Below are 27,560 nucleotides of genomic sequence, written 5' to 3'. Positions count from 1 at the left end.
ATTTGCAGAGGATCAGAAATGAAAGAAATAACACACCTTCACTGCTTTTTCAGATCAGTGATGGAATTCCTTCAGAGGCTCTGCAAGATAAAAGTCAATTCCCTTTTTTCCACCCGTTGCTCCCCAAAGAAGGGTTCCAGTACCCAGCAATTGTCCAGCTGCTCCTCCACTTCAGATGGACCCTCATTGGCCTCTTTGCTTCAGACACAGAGAAGGGAGAGAATTTCATGAGGACTTTCCCTCCTCTGCTTGTCAGGAATGGAATTTGCGTTGTTATATCACAATTGTTCTCAACAACTGGTCATAGAGCAGCCCTTGGGGATTCCCTCTCTAGGTGGAGGCAAGTCAATGTTTTTCTTCACTTTATAGAATATGTTTCCATTTGGGACAGAATCCTTCCTTTCCATTTAACACTTATGCGTTTGCCAGGACCCATTGAAGGGAAGGTCTGGATCCTCTCAGCCTTGGGCAGTATGAAAAAGAGAAAGCACAGACTTTACAAATATCTCCATAGTATTTGGATGTTTGATTTTCAGAGGAAAAATAGGCCTCAGGATGATACCTTTGAGCCCAGTTTCCTTTTCAAACACCTATTTCAAGATCCATATTTCCACTGTTCTCTTTCAAAGAATGTCTTTTCTGTCAAAGGCCGCAGAAGATGCACCCAGAAAGCCCCACTGGAGACCCAGGAGAAAAGGAACAGGATCCGGATTCCAGATCCCCACCCTTTGTACAGTATCTTGAAGAGAGACTGGGACAGAATTATCGGTGTCATTCAGACTCTGGCCCAGGCCTTGAACGCTGCCTATTCCTCCAGACCAAGGAGGAGAAGCAAGGGAGCCAAAGAGAGGCTGCAGCCATGGCAAGTAAGTTGCACCAACAAGGATCCATCAAACATAGGTAGAAAGATGATGAGGAACTTTCTGAATCTTTTTGAGGTACAAAAGGACAAGGATTGTAGCCAATTCAATCACTCGGGGATGATGTTCCAAAGAAAGGGCACCATAATAGATGCCTTTTGGTATTAACAGCCAATTTTAAAACCATGTATACATTTTTAAATAAATTGCTGTAGGTAGGGATTTGGAATTAGAATCACAAGATTTTTCATTTAAAACATTGAAGGAGTCCCTGAGACCATCTAGCCCAACCCCTCCTCCCTGCAGGAATCCCAGTTAAAGCTTCTCTGACTGATGGCCACTTGGTCTTTGCATTCAGACATAACAGATGATCAAGCTAAGCCCAAGGATGGAGTTAAATGCCTTGTAAGTGTGGAGTCTTTAGGTCCCCAGAAGAGTCCCAAATACACCACCACCCCCGTGAATTTCATTGAGTCTTATCTAGCATCAATTTGGGTTGCCCATTATTAGATCAAGCTAATAGGTATTTCATTTTCATTTCATTTCATTTATTTGACATTTATAGGCCGCCCTTTTCCCTGAGGGGACTCAGGGCGGCTTACAATTTGTAGGAAGGGAGTGCAAGACAAAACACAAAAAGAAAATGTGAAATATAATAAAATAAAACAATAAAACACAACATTCATTCAGCATTCGGGTGGGGCGAGATTAGGGTCTTATCCCCAGGCCTGACGGGATAGCCAGATCTTGAGGGCTGTGCGGAAGGTCTGGACGGTGGTGAGGGTACGAATCTCCACAAGGCAGCTTGTAGAAAACTTTCAGAGCTTTGAACAATTCTTGTTCTTGGTTCTTAGACATTAGATTAGAATTCTTTATTGGCCAAGCATGATAGGACACACAAAGAAATTGCCTTTGGTGCAGATGCTCTGAGTGAACATAAGAAAAATAAAATAGAATACATTCCTCAAGAATCATAAGATACAACACTTAGTGATAGTCATAGGATGCTAATAAGCAATCGGATCATACTAGGAAACAATAAAACAATGTAAATTGAAAGATACAAGCAACATGGGTATAGTAGTAAGTGGGGAAAATAGGTACTAGTAAGGCTGAAAAGAATAATAGTAACACAGTCTTAGTAAATCGCTTGACAGTGGTGAGGAAATTATCTGTTTAGCAGAGTGATGGTGTTCAGGAAAAAACTGTCCTTGTGTCTAGTTGTTCTGGTGTGCAGTGCTCCAAAGCATCGTTTTGAGGGTAGAGGTTGAAACAATTTATGTCCAGGATATGAGGGGTCTATAGATATTTTCATGGCCCTCTTTTTGACTTGTGCAGTGCACAGGTCCTCCATGGAAGGTAATTTGGTAGCCATTGTTTTTTCTGTTCTAATTATCCGTTGAAGTCTGTGTCTGTCTTGTTGGGTTGCAGAGCCAAACCAGACAGTTATGGAGATGCCGATGACAGACACAATGCTTATGCCTGGCAAAGACAAATAGCTAAGGGGAAGCTGAATTCCTCTGCTTTACTTAATTTCTCTCTTGGAACTGAGTTCATGTTTCCACGTCTGATGTTCTGGAAAAACAATAAACAGATGTTACGCTTGTGTGTAACATCTTTCGGTTGTTGGAAGAAGGCTGCATCCTCCCTTCTCCAGCTAAGAGATTGTCCTAGTATGTCACGCTTTAAAAAGAAAAAAGAAGTTAATGAGTAATTTCTTTCTTTTTAGAAAAAATGTATTGGTGATCTGTTCTAAAGTGTTCCATTTAACAGACACATTGGTTCAATTATGTTTTGCAAAAATATATTTTTCAATATGTGATTGACACATTTTCTGAGCCCTTTTCACTTTGGAAGAGAGTGGCCACGCTTTAGTTCCCCACTCATAACAGTTGCAAGTTAGAGAAGAAAGGGTCAAATGTGGAAAGACCGCGTGGGATAAGAAACCCGCCTGCATATTTCTATTCCAGTTCAATCCCTTTTTGGAGAAGAATGAGTTTTGCAACATTTCCAAGAGGAAACTGCATTGGGACCCAAATGGAGACACAGCAGCGGATCTGAACATCATGAGCATCTTGGTTTCCCCTCCCCGCATGGATTTCATCCCAGAGCAACTGGGGAGTTTTGAAAGAGGGAGGCTGGAGATCAGACAAGACGCTCTTTCTCGGCTGAAGCTGCTCAACAAGGTGGGGAAAGCATTGGCGGTTTTCCCACTTCGCAAAGCCTTAGGACCCAAGGGGGGAGGACTTCCACTGAGAATTAAATGGGGGGGGAGTTGAAGCTTTACAGTTTCTTAGGCTGCTTGGGAGGCTTCGGGGCCATTGACCAAAGTGCCCTTAAAATGCTATGATGTGAAACACTCTTTTCAGCTGATTCAACAGAGTCCAACATTTTTATGTGTTTCTTTGCTTGCTTAATTTATAGGCTGCCCAATCTCACTGCCCAGAGTAACGTGGGAGGCAAAGTGAGGATTCCTTAGGAAACAGATCAGGCTGTTTTCTGTCCCCTCTGCCACCTGGTGCCGCCCTAAACCTGGGGTTATTTTGATGCTGGATATTTTTATCAAAGGAGTTAGAGCAAGGGTAGTCAACCTTTTTATACCTACCGCCCACTTTTGTATCTCTGTTAGTAGTAAAATTTTCTAACCGCCCACCGGTTCCACAGTAATGGTGATTTATAAAATAGGGAAGTGTTGTGGCCCAGCAGAAGCCGTTAGAGCTGCCGCCAGACTCTGACAGCGAGGGGTCTTATGAGTCGGCCTTGGAGGAGGTGGAGGACCCTGGACAGGGTGTCGACGCCGAGCAGGGCGAGGAGAGACTGGTTGGCCACCAGGTGGCGGCAGAGCATTGGATCAAAGGGAATGTTCCTGAAAGTATTTGGGAATTGTATCAGGAGGCAAGCAGGCTTAGGTCTACTCAGCGTAAAGGACAAAGGAGATGATTGCGAGCAGCTGTTGCTCGTTAGGATCTCCTCCTGCTGATAAAAGAGACTGATGGTGCCACGCCCTGGTTGCAGAAGTCAACGTTCCTTGTTCGCGTGCAACCATCGAGAAAAGCCCACTTGGATAAGTGACTTGATTTATATAATCCTGTTTTGCAGTAGTTTATGAGTTATAGGACTTTTGCCAGAGCAATTATCTGTGTTTATTTTGGGCTCGCAGCCAGCAAGAGCTGGGACTGATAAAAAGACATTCCTTTGAAGGTTCTGTTTGGCTTTTGTTTCCGAACAGACAAGGTGGGGGTCAGAACAGGGAAGTAACTTTACTTTATAAAATTTATAAAGCAGAGTTACAGCAAACCCCTAGTGCCCACCATGAAAGCTGGAACGCCCACTAGTGGGTGGTAGGGACCAGGTTGACTACCACTGAGTTAGAGAAACCAGGCATGTATGGTTAGGGAGCTGCCTTATGGTGTTGGCCTAGGCTGTAGCCCTTAAATAACTCCTCATCAAATGGGGGAGCCAAGAACTGTTGCTCTATAAACAAATCTTAAGTGTGGACAGGACTTCACCTGATCTACACATTCCCTATCCAGGCTTCAATTATACCTGCCTCTTCCCCAAAACAACTATCTGATAGTCAGGACGTTGAGTGCACAAGTCCTACTAAACCTTGACCTTAATTGTTATCTACCATGATCTCTCTGGGCAAAAAGAAGGCTCCGGATTTAACTAACAATGAAAGTGGGACTGTCTTTCCATGGACTCACCTAACTGTAGTTCTTCTACCTGCTGCAAAGGTTTCCTGACCAGCCTTGTTTGAGGGACACGTCCTCATGACCTCCCTCTCGCCTCACTCCAGTTCTAGAAATAGACAGACAGTTTTAATCTCATTTCATCCACGACAGCTGTATGAATTGAAGAAATGAATATACAAATAAACAAATCACATCTCCTTTAAAGCTGACAACCCTTATTTCTAAGGAATTTTGCCTCCCCTCCCCATAACTGGGAGACTGTTTTGGACTATATTCAAAGGGGAGCAGGTTTGCAATCTTTTATTTAATTAATTCAGAAGAAACCTTTGCAGATCCTTCTGGCCAAAAGTTCCTTTCTTCATAACATTTAAAAAAATAGAATAAAAATGTAAATAAATGCTTGAACTAGATGTTATTCTAAAATTTAAATTGAACCGTTTATCATCCTTAAAAATCACAGCTATATGAAGAATGGAGGAATGGATATTAATACAGTCATGAGGAGGAACCCACCAGTTGCCACTTAAGGTTTCAATCTTTTCTCATTTTCCTTCCTCCAGACTTTTCTTAAGTTATAAAAAGGGTTAGTAGTTATATCTTTTGTAATCTTCCAGCACAGATTAGAGATTTCATATTTTGCAATAGTGGTGATTTCACATTTACCCCAGTCTCATTTCACCTCATCTTTTGTCAGAAATGCAGAACTAGAAAGGGGGGAATTATTAATTAAAATTTAAAAAGATTAAAAACTTTAATGGTCTTATATAGTTGTAGCACAATGCCAAGCCGCGTTGATGGCAAGGATATTTCTGAGCAGCAAGTGATTCTGTGTACCTGGCGGTCCCAGGGCGGTCCTCTAAAAGATGGACGGTTGTCTGAATAGTGCCACCTTCGTAGTAAATGTCCTTGTCCTCAGGGAGTGACCCCCATTTCAACCTCTGGCCTTTAGTTATGGCCAGACCTGTGTGCAGGCTATTGACACACCTTCAAAACTCCTTCTCCAAGCCTCTAGGCAACTCCTCAAGCAGTTCTATCCAGTTAGGAAGGTCACTTGACGTTCCCATCTTTTCAGTTCTTTACTTCAGTGAAGACCAGAGGCTACTTGGCTAATGTCCATTTCCCCCTTCACTTTCCATGGACGGAGAGTCCTAACACCTTTTCTTTGGCATTCCTTGTTTCTCTGCTTAGTCCCTGCCTCAGTCCAAATGTGTAGAAAATTGTCATCCGGGATTTGTCAAGAGGGCTCGAGAAGGAGAGCCAGTTTGCTGCTACGACTGCGTTCCTTGTCCGGAGGGGACCTTCTCCACTCAGGAAGGTGGGTCACACTGAGGAAAACGGGAACTCTTGGGGAACTGGATTTATCCACAGCATTTTGATGAAAGTACAAATGTTAAAAGATACATTGAAGATTTTCCTGCTTATTGTCAAAATGCGCAGTGTCAGAGCGTTTGCAGCATGACAACTATTAAGAGACAACACAGGAGCAAAACACAACACAGAGAGACTTCGACATTTAACAGTGGTTTATACACAAGACATTATAGATATACATTTGTATGTTTGTGTGTGTATTGTGTCACACAATTCCCAGTAAGGGTATGGCTAGCTGATGAGAGCTAAATAGCTTGAAATAGATCTAGTCTCCCTTTATTTATTTATCAGCACAAATGCAACATATATGTGTGGGAGGGGGGTAGGCAAATCCCTGACAAGCAATCAATCTTCTTCTTAACTCTACAGGGAGAACTTAGGAATGGACACTGGACACAAGGAGAGAGAATGCGCCCTCTGCTGGCAGCGTTATGTAAACACCCCTTAAAGTGGCAAAGGCTTTGGGGGACCCCCTCATAGTCTTCAACCCGCTACGCTAATGCTGATTCCTTTTCAATGCATCAGCCTCACAGTTGCATCAGCTTTTACAGCTGGTCAGCTCTTAAATCACGATACCTTAAGACACAGTTTCTTATCTAAAGGGATGAGTAGAAAAAGGACCATGGAGTGGGGGCTGAGAAGCGGTGAGAGGAATGGCAGAATCCTGACATTTTCAAGGAAGGTCAGAATTCTTTGAAACTTGAGGGATTGTTTCAGGTGCATCTCCTAGAAGGATTGTTGTGATGTGTCCTACAGGGGCCTCCCCTTCAGAATCAGTGAGAAGGAGTCACTGGTCCTCAGTGAGGTGGTGTGGATAATCCTGAGTGCCCCTCATTACACGTATAGTAGCAGTGCTCCTAGTAGCCAATCTAGATTACTTGCAAGACTTGGCCAGCCAGATGGATTTCAAAAGGAAAGGCATCATCTTGGTCCAATATTGATTATGTGTTTATGTACTTACTTTATTTATATCCTGCTTTTATTATGCTTACAAATAACTCCTGGTGGCAAACATATTCAACACACCTTCCTCCTCCTCCTATTTTCCCCACAATGACCCTGGAAGACGGGTTGGGCTGAGAGAAAGTGACCAATTCAAAGGGACCCAGATGGCTTTCATGGCTCAGGGAGGACTGGAACTCCCTTTCTAGCCTGATGCCTTAACCACTAGACCGAACTGTCTGTGTCAAGAAGTGCCCTCCATCAGGGCTCAGGAGGTGTTAGCCTCTGCTTTGCTGCTGCTTCGGCTGCCATTGAAACGGGGAGCGGGGGCAAGGTATTTGGGAGGGGAATCATTGATGTGCTGGAGGAAGTTTCTAGACGCTGAACTGACCACCTTACTGCGCATGTGGAGGAGGGGTGTTTCCCGCCAAGGCCAACAGTCCAGCATTCCATCCTGGTGATGCCTTTCGAGGTTATCTCACACCTGACATTTGGGGGAAATATGATTGGACTGTGCACAGGGATGCCAAGGGGAGGGGAATGAATTATACAATATATCATTCGCTTTCGCGCCTAATTAACCAGACCCAGCTTAGCTTTGCAACTGTTCATTTATAATTAGTAAAAGTACACTTGATTTCAAATCAAATGGAGTCCAGTGGTTTTCTTTCCTGATTACTGAATGAAGTGATGCTGACAGGAGATTTACATGGATAGGTTAACTGATTCATTATTTACCTCTAATAACTCTTTTATGAAGGTTCAGCACATTATACAGGAAATCTTTCAAGTCTTAAGATTTACCTTAATACCGTAGACTTTGCCTATAGAGATATTTAAAATGATATTTTCTTTTCTTTCTGTGGAATTGTTAAGAAATGCATCTTGGGAAATATTCTTGTTTTCTGCTGTTGTCCAAAAAGCTATTTCCTGAAATGTAAAGAGTGTTAAAGAAATATTGTTTTTTTTTCTCAGATGCAGGAAAATGCACCAAGTGTCCGGATGATAAATATCCAAATGAGCACAGAGTCCAATGTATCCCCAAAGTTATAACCTTCCTGTCTTTTGAAGAACATCTGGGCATCATCCTGGTCTCTTTTGCCTTACTCTTATTCTTAATCACAGGGTTTGTTTTGATCATCTTCATGAAATACCAAGAAACTCCACTTGTAAAAGCCAACAACCGGGACCTCTCCTACATCCTCCTGGTCTCCCTCCTGCTTTGCTTCTTGTCTTCTTCTCTCTTCATTGGTCAACCAAGGAAAGCCACCTGCCTTCTCCGACAAATGGTTTTCAGCATCATCTTCTCAGCTGCCATTTCTTCTCTCTTGGCCAAAACCATCATGGTGGTGTTGGCTTTCCTGGCCACAAAACCAGGAAACCGAGTGAAGAGATGGTTGGGGAAGAGCTTGGCCAACTCCATCATCCTTTCTTCTTCTGCAGTCCAAATTGTCATCTGCTCCATCTGGCTGGGAGTTTCTCCCCCCTTCCCTGACTCTGACCTCCATTCCCAGCCTGGAGAGATCATCCTGCAATGCAACGAAGGGGCTGTTGTCATGTTCTACATAACCCTCAGCTACATGGGTTTCCTGGCTACCATCTGCTTCACGGTGGCTTTCCTAGCCAGGAATCTGCCTGGGGCCTTCAACGAAGCCAAGCTGATCACCTTCAGCATGCTGGTCTTCTGCAGTGTCTGGGTGACTTTTGTGCCCACCTACCTGAGTACCAAAGGGAAATACATGGTGGCTGTGCAGGTCTTCTCCATCCTGGCCTCCAGTGCTGGTCTGCTGGGCTGCATCTTCATCCCCAAGTGCTACATTATCCTTGTGAGGCCAGACGTGAACACAAAGGAACATCTCACAGCCAGAACAAATGTAAAAACATGAGATATAACACCATGGGTTTAAAGAATTGTAAAGTTTCCTTTTATTTGAAAGAACACATTATTTCCACTTAGATAGTATACAGGAGTCAAAGAATATCATATGTACATGTTTCAAAATGAGAAATGGTTGAACAACTTCAATTCTTTTAACTCCCTTCCCCTTCATCTCAATAAATCTTGCTGAAGAAAACTCCGTGAAAGTCATTCAGAAAAACTTGCTGTTCAGCAGCAGCTACTGAATGTGATACATTTTAAGAAATTATTTGAGCAATTATTCCTACTGAAGGTGCATGTGTCTGAGAGAGTAAGAAGGACGAGGTAAAATGGAAGCTGTAGGAACCAAACTCCAATCATGTTGTATGACAATCTCCCTGAGAACCATTGCTTGTCCCACCAGGCCAGATAGGATGGCCGCATCCAGGTCCTCGTCCAATGAGACCAGATTAGCCCCTGCAGCCCCTGTGAAAGAGGATTCCCCATGAGATCCACCATCCTCTCTCCATCCCCTTATTAGGCGATGAGGACACCATAAACAGCCAATTCTCTCCCCAATACATGGGCCTGGTTGAGACTGGAGTCCATAAGATGTGGGTGGAGGACAGTGATGTGCGGTGAGGTTTATGGCTAGTGAGGCAGTCCTCTCCCCCAACACCCCACTGACTAAAGCAATTTATTTTGCCCACCTGTGCTAGCGGCAGCCCACCTGAGTTCTGCCATGAGCACAGGTGGGCGAAAGAAAGTCTCTTTCACCCGCCTGCTGGCGGGCTGCCGCGACCACAGGTGGGTGAAAGAAAGTGCTTTAGTCAGTGGGGTGTCACGGGAGAGGAGCAAATACCTGAGCAGTGCATTTATTAAAGAAAAAAAGAAAATTTGAAGGAAAAGAGGAGCGTGGGGTGGGGGGGTGGGGGGCATTAGAAATGGAGAAAGAGAGGAGGAAGAGTGAGTGTGATGCTGCAGCTTTAAACAGAATGACAGAGTTGAAGCCTCTAAAAATGCGCCCTCTACTATGAGGCAGGAGAATTGCGTGCCTCAACTACCTCGGGATTTTTTGGGCTTTTAACCCTCGCTTAACTCTGCTTGAGCGCCTAAAAACTCAGACTAGATGAGGCATGCAGTTCTCCTGCCTCATAGTAGAGGGCGTATTTTTAGAGGCTTTTTTAAACAGGCAGTCATTCATGGTGTGGCAGCAGCTAGCTAGCCTAACCTCAGCACTCGCCTTTTCCCATTTACATTTTTTTCCTTTTCATGATCGACAGTGGTGAGGCTGTGCCTCCTCTGCCTCCCCTGACTGCACGTCACTGGTGGAGGAGGAGATGCACTTGAAACTGATGCAAGTAGAAGGTTGGGTGTGTCATGAACTCCATCAGAGAAAAGAGTTTCTGTCTCCAAGGTGGAACATTGCAACATTGGAAAGTCTGGTTCAGCAATGGGAATGTTACACTCCATTTGGGTTGTAAGTCGGGGATGACCTACTTCAATTTCTTTTTGTTATCTCTGCTTCTGAAGGGCAACCTGAAAATAGTACACTTACTAAGGTCTCCCAAATTTAAGCAGTAATGACCATAATGGGTTTTAAAGCAGAGGCAGTCCTCAAACTATGACTGCATTTTGGGCCGGATTTCCTATCGTGTAGCAATGTGGTTGCAAAGCACAATCACATCATGTAGTGACAGCAATCCCCCTACAGTCACAGCTGCTGTCACTAAATGAATCCCACAGTCGTTAGGTGTGGCAACTTCCTGCGGTCTTTGCACAAGCAAGGTGAATAGGGAAAACAACAGGAAGTTGCAAGCCAGGACTGGGAGGGGGCGGGACAGAGGGGGTTGGGGAAGCCAGAGGAAGGGAGGGTGCATGGGGCTTAGGGCAGTTACGTGAACGAGGGAAACTTTCTCAGTGACTTTTGACCTTCCCTGCCAGTTTCCCCATTGATTTTATGGGGAAGCCAGCAGGGAAGGTTGCAAACCGTGATCCCATGATCCTGGGGCATTGCAACTGGCTGTGTAAAATCCAGATAGTGATAGTGTGATTATGGGGGTGCTGGGATGGCCAGAACTCCAAGGACCAGTCACAACCAGCTGTCAGGCCTGCAGCGGTTCCTTTAAGAATCTTTGGTCTGCCACACTCTCATTAATAGGGGGGGGGGAATAGCAAGGGGTAGAATGTGTTGTTTTCAAAATAAAAAAATCCTTCCTAGAAGCTCAAGGTCATCTTTTGTCTCCCAAACCTTTACACCTGGACGGAAGCAGTTGGACGTAGACGCCAGCGTGGAAGAAGAAGATTGGACCATGTGATGGACTGTGGGTGTGGGGACAAGATAATGAACTTTTAACTGGGTGGGATTCTGATGTAACTTCCAGAGTTGGAATCCCACAGCACGATGCCAACATGCCTGTCTTATTAAATTGGACCTTTAAGCATAGTTTTGCCTTCAACTCTGATTTAATTCTGCATGGTATTTGGAATGCTAACACCAGCATTCATTGAGTGCTGTTGTAACTTGGAACTGTTGATGACCGAATGGCCATAGGTTGAGGACTTCCTGTACTGTCCTTTTCTTTTGTTTCAGCCATGAAGAACTGTTAGGACAACTATTTACTTTCTGGGCCATTCAGATACGGTGCAGGGAGGAAGGTTGGCAGGGAAGGTCAGAGGAGTCAAGATAGTGGCCACCAGTTCCAAGTTACAACAGCACCCAGTGAAGGCTGGTTGTAGCTGGTCCTTGGACTTCTGGCCATCCAAATGGGCTGAGCTTCGCTTGTATTGTTTTGCCGCCCATCCTATCTGTTTTGACCACGTCCTGCAGAGCCTCCCCAGATGCCATCACTTGAGCTCAACGGGGAAATGAGCTGTTCATCGTTCACTTCATGCTGTGTCATCAGGTCTCCCTTCTTTGGGGGGGGGGTCCCCTATGAGGGGGCAGATGGGCATTGAGTCCTGAATGGTGGGGAAGAGGGTCCCAAGCAGAGCCCATTGGGGCAGGGAGGGTTTTTCCATCAAAAAACCAGGCAGAGAACCCCTTGCTAAAAATTTTGAAGCCCACCCCTGGGATGGGGCTGCCCTGGATCCCTTCCTCCTTCCTGGCCACCCCGGGCCTTCTCTATGTGTCTAGGCTTTGCTTTCCCCTGGGTGCCCCATGCATGGAAACAGGTTGCAGTGGAACATGGGATAAGGTCACCCCTCTGTTTCCAGGACTCAGAAGATGGAACCTGGGGGGGGGAATTTTGCAGACCTGTTTTCCATCTGCAACATGAGGGTCCTGAGCTCCCCTTCCCCTCCTCCTTTCTTCCATGGGGTGAGAGGCAGCCTTGATTTAGCCATCTCTTTTCACTTGGTTATTTTCTAACTTCTCTCTGTCTGTGTTGGTGTGTGATTTTTTTTTTAACTTTGCAAAGTTCTGGTAACTAATTTTTCACTAAAGTTGATTTTGTTCGACAGATTGGCTGCACTATTGCATCAGCCCTTTTGTGTGGTGCCCTTGAGCATTAACTTTCAAAATAAAGTAAATTTTGTCTTCAACTCAGCAGGGAGCTATTTCAGATCTGTGATATTATCTGGCATTAACTGGCCTCTGGGATTTTCTCTTTAACCACAATGCCAAGAAATGTCACGTTTCTTTTTTTCTTTAGCCACGGGTGCTGGGTATTCCCTCAGGGCCAGTTTCAAGCATGGAGACCCCAAACCTCCCAATTTTAGATGCTGGATTTAATTCAATCTCTGCCCCTGTTATTATGAATCACATGAGGATTATTTCCCTTTCATTTCCCTCCAGAGAATTTCCCAACAATCTTTCAGTCCAAGAACTGGTTGAATTATCCAGGGATCCCTCCTGAGAGGGAGAATTATGATAAAAGTTCCAGCTTTGGGCAAAGAAATATGGAGTTTAGGGACAGGCAGGGTCTGTGCTTTTGAATGTACATCTCTCTCCTTTCCAGATGAAGCTGAGTGTTTCTCTATGTTTCAATCAGGAAAGCAACTGGATCATATTCCACCTTGTGAGAGTCCTTTGAATTCTTATAATTCTTCTTTAGAAACAGGAAGGAGATTGATTGATTCACCCCATGAATGATGGACCTCCTGCTTCTGCTTCTGATGCTGCTGTTGTGCCATCCAGTCTCTGGGAAGCTGAGAATGAAATGCCTGCAGAATTTGGAGAACCAGGATGGAAAACAACCACAGAGTTTTTACAGCCCAGGAGACCATCTCATCAGTATAGTCACCACTGGAAAGGAAACACTGCATACAAAGTTGCTTTTCAACGTGGCTCCTTCTATTCAGTTTGTTTTTCATGATTTGTAAGTCATTCAGAGTAATGGAGTTACACTCCCTCCATTCTAACACTCTCCTTCTTTTCTTTCTTTTTTCTCCATTTGTTCCTATATTGGGGGATATGTCTAATTTCCTGAATGATTTTGATTTCCATGGCTTCTCTTTTTTGTCTGATTTTGTGAAAGAGAAACAAAAATGGGTCTGAAAAAAAGCTGAAAGGGCTACAGATTATTTTCCTTTCTTAGTCCTTGATTTATCACTTGAATAATGAATTTTATTTAAAGTATTTATTTATATAAAGTATTTATTTATTTAAAGTAGTGGTGGAATCAGTTGTAGTTGCCATACCTCATCCTATTTCCCTTTTTGTGCATCTGATCATTGGTTTGGAATCAATGTTGGTTTAAGGCTCATTGGGCTTCTGGAGGATTATATATTAAAAACAGTATTTGTTGATGCTGTTGATTATAATAGCATTTTTTTTTTGCAATAGGGATGTTTATGGTTTTTCAAATTGCTTAGGGTTCATTTTCAACATTCAAATGATCAACAAGAATTCTCAGCTCCTGCACAATCTCACACTGGGCTACAACATCCATGACAATCATTTGAGCACTTTCCGCACTTCAGATGCCTTGCTGGACATTCTCTCCACTGGAGAAGCCAATGTCCCCAACTACGGCTGTGGAAGGAAGGAGAACCTTCTGGCTCTTCTTGATGCAGCTAGCAGGGACATCTCCATCCAGGCATCAACATTAGGAGACACCTACAAAGTCCCACAGGTTTGTGTGTGTGTTTTCCTCCTTCTGGTAAAGTGAGTGGTGGGTGAGCAATAGATGCAATCGTGTCTTCTCCATGGAATTCAAGAGCTGCTTTTCTCCATATTAGCAAAAATGTCAATATTTCATCCCATTATGTTCATGTTGAGATTAATCATAAAAGCCCTGAAATGGAAGCAATACATTCCCTGGAGAAGACATTCTACTAACTATTGAACTGATCAAAAAATATCCCTGGTTTTGGGGGCCTCTATTGGCATCTTCATTTCCACATATAAATAATGCCTTTCCTATCAACTCGGATTGAAGTTGGCAATAGTAGCATTTTATCTATCTGAAAAGTGGAATAAAAAGGGCTCTAGCAATTATAGGCCAAATAGACTTAACAGATATTGTGGCTAAAATTTATGCCATCATCCTCTTAGTTAAACTTGAGAAAAATGCATTCCTTGCAGAAGAACCAGAAGGTTTTAGGTAGAGTTAAATGCTATATAGATTTTATAATAAATAATGCATAAATTAATAATCTAATATTGGAAACAAATTTGTCAATATCTAATCTATATCAGTGAGGAAAAACACGGTTTGCTGGCTTTCTAGATGTTAGTGCAGCATTTGACTCAACAGAGAAATATGATGGAGAAAATGGATTGCCCTCAAAATGGAGCTCAGCCTGTTGGCCCTGATCCAAGCCCTCGTTTGAGAGGGAGGTTTGGGCTCAATGGAGCCATGAGAAGAAGGATCTATGCTTACCAAGGGGGAGGGGAAAGGTGCATATTTGAACCCTTCTTATTCAATATAGATATGAAGGACTTACTAGGGCTAATGCAGGATCAAAAAACAGATTGTAATTAAATGTTATTTTATTTTTTGACAAAAATGGCTAAATTAGTAGACCAGCTAAATGCAGTGCACTTAGTATACAGTACTTGGATTTTAGAAAGGCTTTGACAAAGTAAACCATCATCTACTTCCTGGTAAGCTAAAACTATGTGGAATAGACATCATCACCCCCAGATGGACACAGCCTGTGGTCCTCAATGGAAATACATCTGCATGGAGGGAAACAAGCAGTGGGGGGCCCCAAGGTTCCATTTTAGGCCCAGTACTCTTCAACATCTTCATCAATGATTTGGATGAGAGGAGAAATGGGGAAATCATCAAATTTGTTGACAACACTAAAGTGGCAGGAATAGCCAACACCCCAGAAGATAGGCTCAAGATCGAGATGCGTCTAGATAGACTTGAATACTGAGCCTATCTAACAAAATAAAATTCAATGTAGAGAAAAGTAAAGTCTTACACTTAGGCTAGAAATTCCAAAAGTGCAGGTACAGATTAGGTGAAACCTGGCTCAATAGCAGGAACTGTGAGAGGGAACCAACCCAATCACAGATTCTGAGGAGGATCCTGGGGTGGACAAAAGGACTCCAGCTGCTGCCCTCAGAGCTGATTTGGGAATTTACACAATTTCTGCTTTGTCTAAAATCAGAAGATATGGATATTGGCATTTAATCTATGGAAATTGACAGACTGTGAAAATTGTGGCTGTTACAACAGATAAAACTTCAATTAAAAGACCAATCTTGGATTATACAACTGACAAATTGTATTAGGAACTGAGGCCTCCCTGCTTCTTGTACAATTGGAGAAGAAGCTAAAAAGATTCCTCCACAAAGAATCTGGGCCATAGAAGCATTAAAATATGCAGCAATCCTCAAAAAATATAGTAGGCCGTTTATTGGAATAGAATATTTAAATTGGCATTTGCACATGTTATTTATTTGCAATAAATTGTAGGGGTGAGATACAGTAATATGATTTACATTGTTTATAGTTTTTAAATTTATTTATTATATTCTACTTTTATAATATAATCTTGCTAATATTCTGTCTTTTATTTTTTTAATAAAAATTTTATTTTCAGACAAACAGAAACTCACAACACATATAACATAAAAGCCTCTTTAGCTACATACAGCGTGTCGATTGGTTACAAGATCTTTCTGCGTCCTTTCCATAGTCATCACTTGAATTGTATCAAAATTCACATATTGTTAAAATGTGATATCTTTGTATACATAGTTACTCTGCTGCCTTTGTTTGATTATCACTATTGTTTCTCCATTTTAGACAAGGTATTCCAAAATATATAACCATTAATATTATAATGATTCATTGTATCATCTTCAATATATCCAATAAAAAAGGGTTTTAAAAAAAATCCTATTCGGTCATTCTATTATTTTAGCATTGATAACATTCTCTAATAATTTTCAATTCCATGTTTTCCCCCATTATTAGTATCATCAATCTAATATACATACATACAAATTGTTATAATTATTAAACATCCATTAAGCCCAGCTATTATTACATCCTTTCAACATAAGGCATATAAAATTGAAGTAAATTTATATTATGACATTTTATTACATCATCTTAAAATCATCCGATGATATTACATCTTTATATTCTATTCTATATAGAATTGTTTATCTTATTATAAAAGGCTTTTCAACATTATCTCCATGATCCTCACTTACAATATTGTATAAAATTTCATATTATCAATCTAGTCTATATGAATGCTTTGTTATCATTATTAATCATTTATTTGACTATAGCTATTATTACGTTGTACATAGGACTCAAAATTTAACTACATTTAACTAAAATTTATTGTGATATTTCATTTCATCATCCTGTATCCTTCCAGAAATAGTGTAGTCCAATATCTCTTGCCATTTGTGAAGTCTGTATTCTAAGTGTTTTCTTGATAAGTCTTATGTGGACTTCTCTTAAGACCTTGTTATTCATTGCATGACTTATAAGAATTGAAAACCCTCTATCTGCTCTTTTTATTAGCTTAACTTTTGTTATCATTGGCGCTTCGGCCGAGATTACTCTCATTATATCTGCCAAATTTTCTCTCCTTTCTTCATCTATATTCTGACATCTAAAATAAGGTTCCGGTTCATCAATTTCTCCTTTCCGTATTCACACTTGTCATTTCCCTCCATTCTCAGTTTACTGTTGGTGTAAACAATTTTCTTATCACTTTCATATGTCTCTGTTATTTTTTCAGCTTTGTCCTCAAACTTCATCACTGTCCCCATGCTTTCTGTATTTTGATCTGTAATTATTTAAAAAAATTGAATTTCTAGGAAAATTCTTTGCAAAGTTAGTGCCTTTTCTTCTTCACATTGTGCCATTTTCCAGGTTATAAACACTGCCAAAACATCCAAGACTTTTTAGGTTTCAAACAAATCCAGTGGAGTTTTTCAAATCAAAGCTTTCTCTTTCCTTCAAAGGAACACATGTATAAACAAAACATTTTCCACTGAGCCTTTCAGTAAACAAAGCTTATAACTTTATCAGATATTGCCAAGCCTCTAGCCACTAGATGACAGTGTTGCCTCTTTTCCATTTGTTTTTGTCTCTCTACCTACCTACCTACTCGCTGTCTCCCTACCTATCTACTGTATTTCTTTCTCTCTCTCTCTATCCCTTTACCTACCTACCTACCTACCTTCCCATCCCCCTCTCTCTTCCTACCTATCTACTGTATTTCTCTCTTTCTCTCTCTTTCTTTCTCTCTATCCCTCTACCTACCTATCTACCTACCTAACTACTCTCTCTCTCTCCCTACCTACCCACTGTATTTCTCTCTCTTTCTTTCCCTCTCTATCCCTCTATCTACCTACCTACTTTTTAAATATTTGCCTCTTCAAAACCTTGGTGCATCTTATACTCCGAAAATACGATGGCTTTGTAACAGAGCATTCTCAATGATAGGATGGGAGACCACCAGGAGAGGTCAGGAGGAGAGGACAAGGGGATGGTAAAAGGCAGCAGGGCTGCTGGTGATCAAGTGCTAAGGCAGGATTTACCTCAAACCCTCACTCTCTCTCCTTATAATCTTCTTACTTTTCTTCTTTTTCCTTCCCTCTTCATTCTTCCTTCCCCTCTTTCCTTCTTTTTGCTGCCTTGTTCTCTTCCCCTCTTTCCTTCTTTTTCTTGGTCTTTCCTGTCCCTTCTTGGATGCTCCAATGCAAAAGGGGAAACATTCCTTGCCTTGTGATCAAATGCCACTTTTGCTAGTAGTTTGTGGCCACTGAAAAGACTGAGGACAAGCCAGGCTCAGATTATTCCATGCTTGCATTTCATGGAAACAGACTACAGGAGAGCAAAACTGTCAAAATGATGGCTCTGGTAGTTGATCAGAGCTCCTCTGCTTTTTACGTGCAACAGCTTTAGCATTTAAGAACAGAGCTAAGTTAGTTGCTTTTCTATTAATACACAATGATCCTTAAAAAAGCTCTTCCGTAGGGACCCTGCCATGGTCTAAATCAGACTGGAAATGCATCAAAGGAAACTATTTCCCCCCACTTGCTTTGTCCTATTTTCCCCACTGGAAATAGCTGTTTGCAACCCACAAGGAGGGGATACTTTCCTAAGAGCTCACAATTGAAGAATACCAATGTGCCCATGAGGAATCTCAGGGTGGGGAAGGCCATGGGGGTCCTAGTGATAGAAGAGACCCTCAAGGCCTCCCCAACCCACTAAGATGCCTCCTGATTCTCCCCCCTTCCTGCAACAAGGACTCACTTACTTTGCAAACCTCTGTCCCCTCTCTTGTTTCTCTGCTTCTTTGCCTTTGAACAAGGGAGAGGAGAGTTGGCTGGGAAATGCTCTCCATGCCCAGAATGGACACTCCTGGATAATGTTCCCTCTAATTTTTTTTCAGTGTGAGTGGAAAAGTATAGTGTTTGAGCGGTACATTTTCATGCCTGAGCACCTGAATTTTTTTCACAGATGTCACCTAAGACAACAACGAAATCAGTGTTATTTGAAACTCAAAGTTATGTTTATTCAAGGGACCCGCTTAATTAAAAAGTGTTCTATAATATCAGTATGACCTATAATACTGCAAGTCTGCAATATTAAGATACTTGTATAGGGGATCCCCAGGATCCCCCAAAGAGATCAAATCACAACCAGTATGCCACCTTCTTGATATATTGTTTTTATTTTCATTGAGTTTTTAAAAATGAGCATTATTTCATCCTTTTTTTCTTTATTTTTGATTGGTATCTGCAATTTGTGTTAATTCTGTTCATACATATAATATAAATGAAAAAAACAGCTCTCTTAAAAATCTTTTAAGTTCTTTGTGGTGCTCTCTTTTAGAATTGGCCAACTAATATTTCTGTTCCCCCAACTAATGCCAGGCAGAGTTAACTGAAAAAGTAATTTTTCATGAAGGGACATTTTCCTAGTATTTATGAATAACAGTTCATATTTATATCTGCTAGGTTCAGCAGAGGATGACCAATTATTCTAAAGCTATTATTGTTGCTTGTATCTCCTAATTTCAATATTTTTCTTGACACTCAGTATATCTTGCAACTATTTGCATTTGGCAAATTAATAGGATAAGTGATTATGCTTTTTAAAGACATTTAAGTAATTGATAGTAATTAGTATTTTGCATGTTGTGCGCAAAAGTATTGCAAGAGTATTCCATACTGGGGGAGACATTCCCCAAAACACAGCAGGAACAAAAAAGATAACATTCCCTCCCCCTCTCCTAAAAATCTTTCAACTGGAAAGTTCACAATAATTACATGCACTAACCTCTTAAAGGAGCCGCTGCAAATACCCATTTTTTACCATTTTACTGAAATGTGAAAACTCAAGATAAATGTTTTTAATTCATTGCTAAGGAGGGAAGGGGGCAGGGGGTGTTTATTGTTTACTACTTTATTGAGGGCTCCAGACCGTCACCCTCCGTCTTGAAAAAAGCATGATCTCACACCCACTAAAACTCCCCTCTCCCTCAGTTCATACCAGCATTATCCCTTTCTGCAGCCACTTTTCCTCCTCCCTCCCCAAGATTTACCCGCCAACACCAAGAGGAACAGGAAAAGAGGCGCCTTCTCTACCCGGTGCCCCATACCACTGTGCCCCGAAAGCCAGCCAGAACCCCCCAAAGCGGCCAGTTAATGAGCTTCCCCACTTCAGTCAAGTGAAGCCTCTGCCAGGAGGGGGTGGGCGCAATCCAATCCGAATGGGAGCCAACACCCATCAGTCGTTCCCTCATGGCTTTAGATTGTCCTGGGAACCGGCAAGTGTGAGCAAGAGAGGGCGGGAGAAGCCTGCTTTCTCTCCCCGCCGCCTAAATCCGGCGGCGCAACCAACCACAGACCAAAACTTTCCCTGCCTCCGCCCCGAGAGTGGAGAGGTATAACTTCTGTGACAGAAATCAGCCTAGGTGCTCCGCAGCTTGGAGCAGAATCGGCAGGGACTCCAGCCACTATGCAAAGAAAGCCCAGGAGCACAAAAGTTAGCGCCGGGAGCGGAGAGTGGCCTCTCATCTAACAGGAAGTGTAACACTGAAAATCATGCGCGGCACTTGGAAACTGCTGCGCGGTGTTTCCATATTATGTGCACAGCCGCGCAAGCGCGCACCTTAGAGGGAACACTGCTCCTGGATATTATAATCGTGTGCAGATTCAGGCACCCATCCTCTTTTGCAGAGTCAGGGACCCGGAAACTTTCATTCTTGGGGGGGAGGGGTTGTCTGCCAGTCTCCTGCTCCTCCCCCCAACTACTTTCCACTTAACTACTTAATGAGGATTCTTTGTCTCATGGAGCAGCAAATGGTGCCAGACAGAGATAGGCAGGGTAAGAGATCAATCCCTTTGTGTGTGCGCACTGGTGCAGGTGTGTGTGTGTGTGTGTGTGTGTGTGTTCATTCCTCAGCACAGTTGGGGCATGCAGGCTGCTGCCCCCTAAGCACCATGATTGCCCCCTCCCCAGCCAGCCAGCCAGCCCCACCCAACCTGCTCCCTGCCAGCTCCCGTAAAGCCTCTCCATTCTCCTCCTCCTCTCCATGTCGTTGTCCTTCTCGCCCAAGCAGCAGTGGGCTCCACAGGACAGGCTCTCATTTCTGCCCTGGGGCAGCGAACTCCGGCAGGCTGGAAGTCAGTGTGAATGGCCTCCCCCCACCCTTGCTCAGTTGAAGGCTTCCTTCGGCCTTCAAACAGTTGCATGGGGTTTTTTTTGCCTCCAGGTTGGTGCAGGAGGCTTTCCAGGGGCAAAATGGGGCAGGGGAAGTGTAGGGTCCCCCACACACACATTTTGGCCCTAGAAAGTCTCCTGCATCAACCTAGAAGCAAAAAAAGTCCCAGAAACTATTTGAAGGCCGAAGGAAGCCTCCAACTGAGCGAGGAAGCACTGGGGGGGGGGGCAGGCCATTCACACTCACTTCCAGCTGGCCGCAGTTCACTGTGCAATGTGAGCGTCCCGCCCCCACTGCATCCTCATGCGTCCCCCACCCCGGCCCTCCGGAGTGGTGCGAAAACCAGCTGGCCGGCAGGAGGGGCACCTGCATGTGGGTGCTAGTAGAACTGGGCTGGAGCAGCTGGCGTGCCAGGAGAGAGGGCTCTGTGTGCCACAGGTTCCCCATCACGGTTCTAATCCTTTCAATTGCTTTTCAGATCAATAATGCAGGAGGTTCAGAGGCTCTGAGTGATAGAAGTCATTTCCCCTTTTTCCACCTTATGATCCCCAAAGAAGGATTCCACTACCCGGCAATTGTCCAGCTGCTCCTCCACTTCAGATGGACCCTGATTGGCCTCTTTGCTTCAGACACAGAGAAGGGAGAGAGTTTCATGAGGATTTTCACTCCTATGCTTGTCAGGAATGGAATTTGTGTGGTTATATCACAACTGTTCTCAACAACTGGATATACTGCATACCTCAGGGATTCCCTCTCTAAGTGGAGACAAGTCAATGTCTTTGTTCACTTCATGGAATTTGATTCTATTTGGGAGAGAATTCTTCCCTTCCATTTAACACTTATGCGTCTCACAGGACCCATTGAAGGGAAAGTTTGGATCCTCACAAATTTTGAAGGGTATGAAATAAACAAGCACAGACTTCTCAAATACATCCATAGTATTTGGAACTTTGGTTATCTGCAAAAAGAAAGGCCAAAAGATTCTGCCTTTGAACCTTATTACTTTGTGGAAGAAAATTTTCAAGATCCTTATTTCCACTGTTCTCTTTCAAAGAATGTGTTTTCTGTCAAAGGCCGCAGAAGATGCACCCAGAAAGCCCCACTGGAGACCCAGGAGAAAGGGGACAGAATATGGATCCCAAATCAGTACCACCATTACAGTCTCATGAAGACTCTGGCTCAGGCCTTGAATGCCGCCTATTCCTCCAGACTGAAGAGGAGAAGGAAGGAAGGACAAAATATGTTGGGGTCTCCAAGGCTGCAGCCGTGGCAGGTATGGGGGTCCCGATATGGATCCATTTATCTTAGATCCTTTGGAGGAGGAATCCAGAGGAGAAGGAGGGGAATCATCTCAACAGATCTGGCCAATTTAATTACTCAGGGAATTAATGGTTCCAAAGAGTAGATCCATAGCATTTTTATATTTCACACTGATAATTTGAAAATGCTGTATTCTTTCTTAAAATGAACTTAAATAGACCATATAGTTAGGCTTATCTGCCTCCGACCACTAGGTGGGGCTAGAGCAACAACAGCACAACAGTTACATGTTGTGGCATGACAATCTTTATACATTCGGAGGGGACCCTGAGACCATCTAGCCCAACCCCTCCTCTCTGCAGGAATCCCAGTTCAAGCTTCTCTGACTGATGGCTGCTCAGTCTTTGCTCTCAGACGATCCATGAAGAGGAGACTGAACTTCTCTGCTTTACTGGCTCAGCTCTAAAACAGCTCATCCTTTTATCATATTTTTCTCTCTCATTCAGTTAACATCTCCTCTCTTGTAACTGAATTCACTTTTCCATGTCTCTGGAATAATAGTGAGCAGATCTTACGCTCATGTGTAACCTGAGTCAGTTATTGGAAGAGGGCTGTATCCAGGGGTGGGATTCAAATTTTTTTACTACCAGTTCTGTAGCCGTGCCTTGGTGGTCTTGTGATTGGCTGGGCGTAGCCAACTTGACATCAATCACATGAAGGGGTATCTTGCCTGGCCTCTCCTTGCCTCAATGACAGTGGTGGGTTTCAAAAAAAATTCGAACCTACTCTGTGGGTGTGGCCTCCTTTGTGGGAGTGGCTTGCCGGCCATGTGTTTTCTTCTTTCTTTCTTTCTTTCTTTCTTTCTTTCTTTCTTTCTTTCTTTCTTCTTTCTTTCTTTCTCTGTATCTCTTTCCTTCCTTTTGTCTCTCTGTCGTTTTTTCCTTTTTTTCTTTCATCTCTCTCACTTTTTCTTTCTTTTTTTCTTTCTTTCTTTCTTCCTTTCTTTCTCTTTCTCGCTCTGTGTGAATCTGTGTGTGTGTGTGTGTGTGTGTGTGTGTGTGTGTGTGTGTGTGTGTTTGTGTGTGTGAGTGAGTGAGTGGTGGGTTTCAAAATTTTTTGGAACCTCTTCTGTAGGTGTGGCCAGCTTTCCGGGTCCACTGATGGGACCTCTTCTAACCGGTTCGGTAGATTTGACGAACCGGTTTTACCGAACTGGTGCGAACTGGTAGGAACCCACCTCTGCTCAATGAGATACAATTTCCCTGTCTATTTATTTACTACTACTGAACATCCAAAATACACAACTTAATCCTATGTATACATGCCATATGTGTTACATATTACATATTACATATTATAGTTTGTGTAAAGGCACAGAAAATGATATATTATCTACTATATATACGGTATGCCTATGTACACACACACACACACACACACACACACACACAGCTCTTCTAAAACTATACACATTCAACCTCACTTTGGAAAAACATTGTCCACAGGCCAGAGTCCACTTTCTGCCACACATTTAACTATAACTTCTGCACATTAGAACATTACACACGCCTTCAGATGCTCTTTCCTAGCCTTCCCATGACTGTTAGAGCCAGGAGATGTTATGGATTGAGTAAAATGTGGTTAAATTCACTTAACAACGCTCTTGCTTAGCAACCAAAATGTTGGGCTCAATTGTGATAAGTTAGAGACTATCTCTGCTTTCCTCTGCATGGCAGCCTTGTCCTAGTAAACTCCTCTCCTTTTCTGACAATTCTCCTCTCTTTTAGCAGCACCAAAATAATCCAGACGATATAAGGTGGTCTGCTGGGGGTTGGACTAGATGGCCTCCAAGGTCCCTTCTAGCCCTGCTGGAGTAGGGATTGGACTAGAAGAGGACCTCCGAGATCCCTTCCAGCCCTAGATTGCTGTGCTGTTTCAAATAGACGTCTGAAGCCTTCTTTCCTCTCGTTTTTTTCTCTCTCTCCCTTCCTCTCTCCATGTATCTGTCCATCCATCCATCCATCCATCCATCCATCCATCCATGTCTCATTCACTTTCTCCACCCACCCTTTCTTTCTTTCTTTTCCTCCCTGTCAGAACCTCTCCATTAGATAATTAGGAAAGAAAACCACGAGACTCCATGTGTAGAAATCAAGTATACTTTTACTAATTATAAATGATTAAAGGCATAGCGTAGCGAAGTCTGATTATTTAGGCGCGAAAGCGATGGATATATAGAATAGCCCATTCCCCACCCCTTGGCATCACAGTTACAGTCCAATCATAATTCTCTCAAGTGTCAGGTGTGAGATAACTTCAAAAGGCATCACGAAGATGGAATGTCAGTGCCGTTAGTCCTGGCGGGAATCTCCCACGCATGCGTAGTCCGACAGGCAGCTGAACTCCAGAACCTTCCTCCAGCACAATGAGTAACCCCTCCCAAATACCATGCCCACCCTCCCCGTTTCATGGCAGCCGAAGCAACAGCAAAGCAGAGGCTGACATCCGGCCGTCCCCCGGAAAAAGGCATTCAGGCCTGGAAAATGAGAAAACACAAACAAACAGACAAACAACAAAAAACAGAAGAGAAAAAGAGAGGAGGGGAAGAAAAAGTCAAGGCTTGTCAGGATAAGCAGAATAAAACTGTCGAAGCAGTTGGGGAGCACGGACATGGGACTTGTCCACCCATTCGGTATGAGAGGGAGGAAAATGCTTCCAAGCCACTAGGTACTGTATCCGATTCCGCCTTCGTCAGGAGTCCAATATCTCACGAACTTCAAAATGACGTTCACCGTCTACCAACAGGGGGGGCAGGCAGAGGGTCGACAGGCGGACGTAAAGCAGAAACATGAACAGGCTTAATGAGGTTAATGTGGAACACAGGATGAACACGGTTGAGATGCTTGGGCAGCTGCAAGTGAACGGAAACAGGATTGATGATCTTGATGATGGGAAACGGACCCACGTACTTAGGTCCCAATTTCTTAGACTTTTGTGTAGTTTGCAGGAACTTCGTGGACAAATAAACCAGGTCACCCTCTCTGTACTGGTAAGGATGCGCACGCTTTTTATCAGCCTGTTTCTTATGAGCACGATGTGCAGCATCCAAAGTAGCAAGAGTCAAAGGCCAAACACGGCTCAAACGTTCGCTCCATTCAGAGACGGAAGAAACTTGTGGCTGCTCAAGGGGAATTTCAGGAATAGGAACAAAATCCTGACCATAAACGACACGAAAAGGAGTGAACCCAGTGCTGCTATGGACAGAATTATTGTAGGCCACTTCAGCGTGTGGCAACAAGTCCACCCAATCATCTTGTTGATAATTGATGAAACAAAGTAAATATTGTTCCAGAACAGAATTAGTCCTCTCACAAGCCCCATTAGTCTGAGGGTGGTGGGCGGAGCTTAGTCCCTGGGCGGAGCCAATGCGTTTAAGAAATTCCTTCCAGAAGACAGAAGTGAACTGGACACCTCTATCGGAAATGATGCGATCAGGCACCCCATGCAAACGGTAAATGTGAGAAATGAAAAGTTTAGCAAGCGCCTTCGCAGAAAGAATCTTGTGGCACGGAATAAAATGAACTTGTTTTGAAAATAAGTAACCACCAAAATGATGGTGTGCCCCTGGCTCTCAGGACGTTCGACAATAAAGTCCATAGAAATTTCCTTCCAAGGGGCGACAGGGCGGGCCACCGATTGGAGTAGGCCTTGCGGTTTCCCTGGTGGCCATTTAGCGGCTGCACAGACTGGACAACTGGCAACATAAAGTTCAATGTCCTTTTTCAAAGAGGGCCACCAAAACTGCCTCTTCACTAAATGTAATGTCTTCACAAATCCAAAGTGCCCCGCTAACTTGGAACCGTGAGCCCGTTGGAGAACGACGAGATGAAGAGAGGCGGGGACGTAAAGCTTAGCTCCGATCCACGGTAAATCGTCCCTCATTGTGCACTCACCCTGATGCTGCTGGAACCAGTCATCCTGGGGAAGGGCTCGTTTGAGGTCAGAAAGGAAATCCTGAGGCACCTCCACTTTCAAGCGTGCCTGCTGTCTAGTGACCACTGGAGCGGCAAGGCTGAACAATACTCAGCTTAGAGCAGTTGTATTGAGGGAGTCTGGACAAAGCATCAGCCATGAAATTCTTCCCTCCCGGGATGTACTTGAGTGTAAAATTGAAGCGGTTGAAATGTTGAGCCCAGCGCATCTGCTTCGGGGAGAGGCGGCGTGGAGTTCTCAAAGCCTCTAAATTTTTATGGTCAGTCCACACCTCAAAGGGGTGTTTAGCGCCCTCTAGAAAGTGGTGCCACGTGGCCAAGGCCCAGCGTACTGCAAATGCCTCTTTCTCCCAAATTGCCCAACGTCTTTCAGTGTCTGTGAGCTTGCGGGAGTTGTAAGCGCAAGGTTGCAAATTACCTTGGTCGTTGGCCTGAAGCAAGACGGCCCCAACAGCCACGCCGCTGGCATCAGCTTGGACGACGAAAGGCTTGTCCATGTCCGGGTGCTTCAGAACTGGTTCCGCTGCAAAGAGGCGCTTCAACTTCTCGAAAGCAGCTTGACACTCCATGGTCCAATCCAGTGGCTTGCTAGGCTTAGGTTTAGGTCCACCTTTGGACTTCAACAAGTTAGTGATAGGAAGCGCAATTTTGGCAAAAGAAGGGATGAACTGACAATAGAAATTGGCAAAACCCAAAAACTTTTGCAATTGCCTGCGTGTACTGGGTGCCTCCCACTCAGTGACTGCCTTCACCTTGCCAGGGTCCATCTCAATGCCAGCGGGGGAGATACGATACCCCAGGTAGTCAATCTTCTCCTGGTGAAATTCACACTTGGACCATTTGGCATACAGTTCAGCGGCCCTGAGCTTTTTCAAGACAGTGCAGACCAACGTGACGTGTTCGTCATAAGTCTGAGTGTAAATAAGGATATCGTCCAAATATACGATAACGCCTTTGTAAAGATGGTCATGTAAGATCTCATTAATCAATTGCATGAAAACTGCAGGTGCCCCCTGCAGGCCAAAGGGCATCACTCGGAACTGGAAGCAACCGAGGGGGCAGTTGAAAGCAGTCTTCCACTCATCCCCCTCCTTTATGCGGACTCTATAGTACGCTTCTCTGAGGTCCAGTTTAGTGAAAATGCGGCCCTTCCCCAATTGGGCGAACGTGTCCTTCATTAGCAGCAACGGGTAGAGGTTTTGGGCCGAGATACCGTTTAGGTTTTTGAAATTAACACATAATCTCAGGGAGCCATCCTTCTTCTCTCTGAATAATACGGGTGCAGCTACCTTGGGTCGTGCTGGCTCGATGAACCCTCTTTCCAAGTTTTTATCAATGAATTTTCTCATTTCCTCCATCTCTCTAGGGGACATGGAATATATTTGGGGCTTTGGAAGCTTGACACCAGGCAAAATATCGATGGAGCAATCAGTAGGTCTGTGGGGCAGAAGTTTATCTGAAGATTTTTCACTGAAAACTCCCC

The 27,560-nt window shown here is 43.6% G+C and overlaps 2 protein-coding genes across 2 annotated transcripts in view; both read left to right on the top strand.

Annotated features, from left to right (window-relative positions):
- The window catches only part of LOC148042234 (uncharacterized), an 845,903-nt gene that overhangs the window by 482,845 nt on the left and 335,498 nt on the right, over window positions 1-27,560 (top strand). The gene's annotated exons all lie outside the window — the stretch shown is intronic.
- On the top strand, window positions 12,788-15,834 carry LOC148042242 (vomeronasal type-2 receptor 26-like). Its single transcript, XM_087703092.1, has 3 exons — window positions 12,788-13,045; window positions 13,513-13,801; window positions 15,726-15,834. The coding sequence occupies exons 1-3, from the start codon at window positions 12,816-12,818 to the stop codon at window positions 15,750-15,752; spliced, it is 546 nt and encodes a 181-aa protein (XP_087559218.1). The 5' UTR covers window positions 12,788-12,815; the 3' UTR covers window positions 15,753-15,834.

This window comes from Thamnophis sirtalis, unplaced genomic scaffold, assembly GCF_051295495.1.
Source record: "Thamnophis sirtalis isolate CommonGarterSnake01/CBP01778 unplaced genomic scaffold, rThaSir2_p1.2 scaffold_20, whole genome shotgun sequence".
In the NCBI taxonomy this organism is placed as follows: domain Eukaryota; kingdom Metazoa; phylum Chordata; class Lepidosauria; order Squamata; family Natricidae; genus Thamnophis; species Thamnophis sirtalis.
Note: the sequence above shows the minus strand (reverse complement) of the source record. Positions and strands in the feature narration are given on the sequence as shown.

Coding starts and splice junctions, on each gene's coding strand:
- LOC148042242 (XM_087703092.1), top strand. CDS start 12,816: ATGATGGACCTCCTGCTTCTGCTTCTGATGCTGCTGTTGTGCCATCCA. Junction 13,046..13,512: donor CAGTTTGTTTTTCATGATTT/GTAAGTCATTCA, acceptor TTTTTGCAATAG/GGATGTTTATGGTTTTTCAA. Junction 13,802..15,725: donor ACACCTACAAAGTCCCACAG/GTTTGTGTGTGT, acceptor TTTTATTTTCAG/ACAAACAGAAACTCACAACA.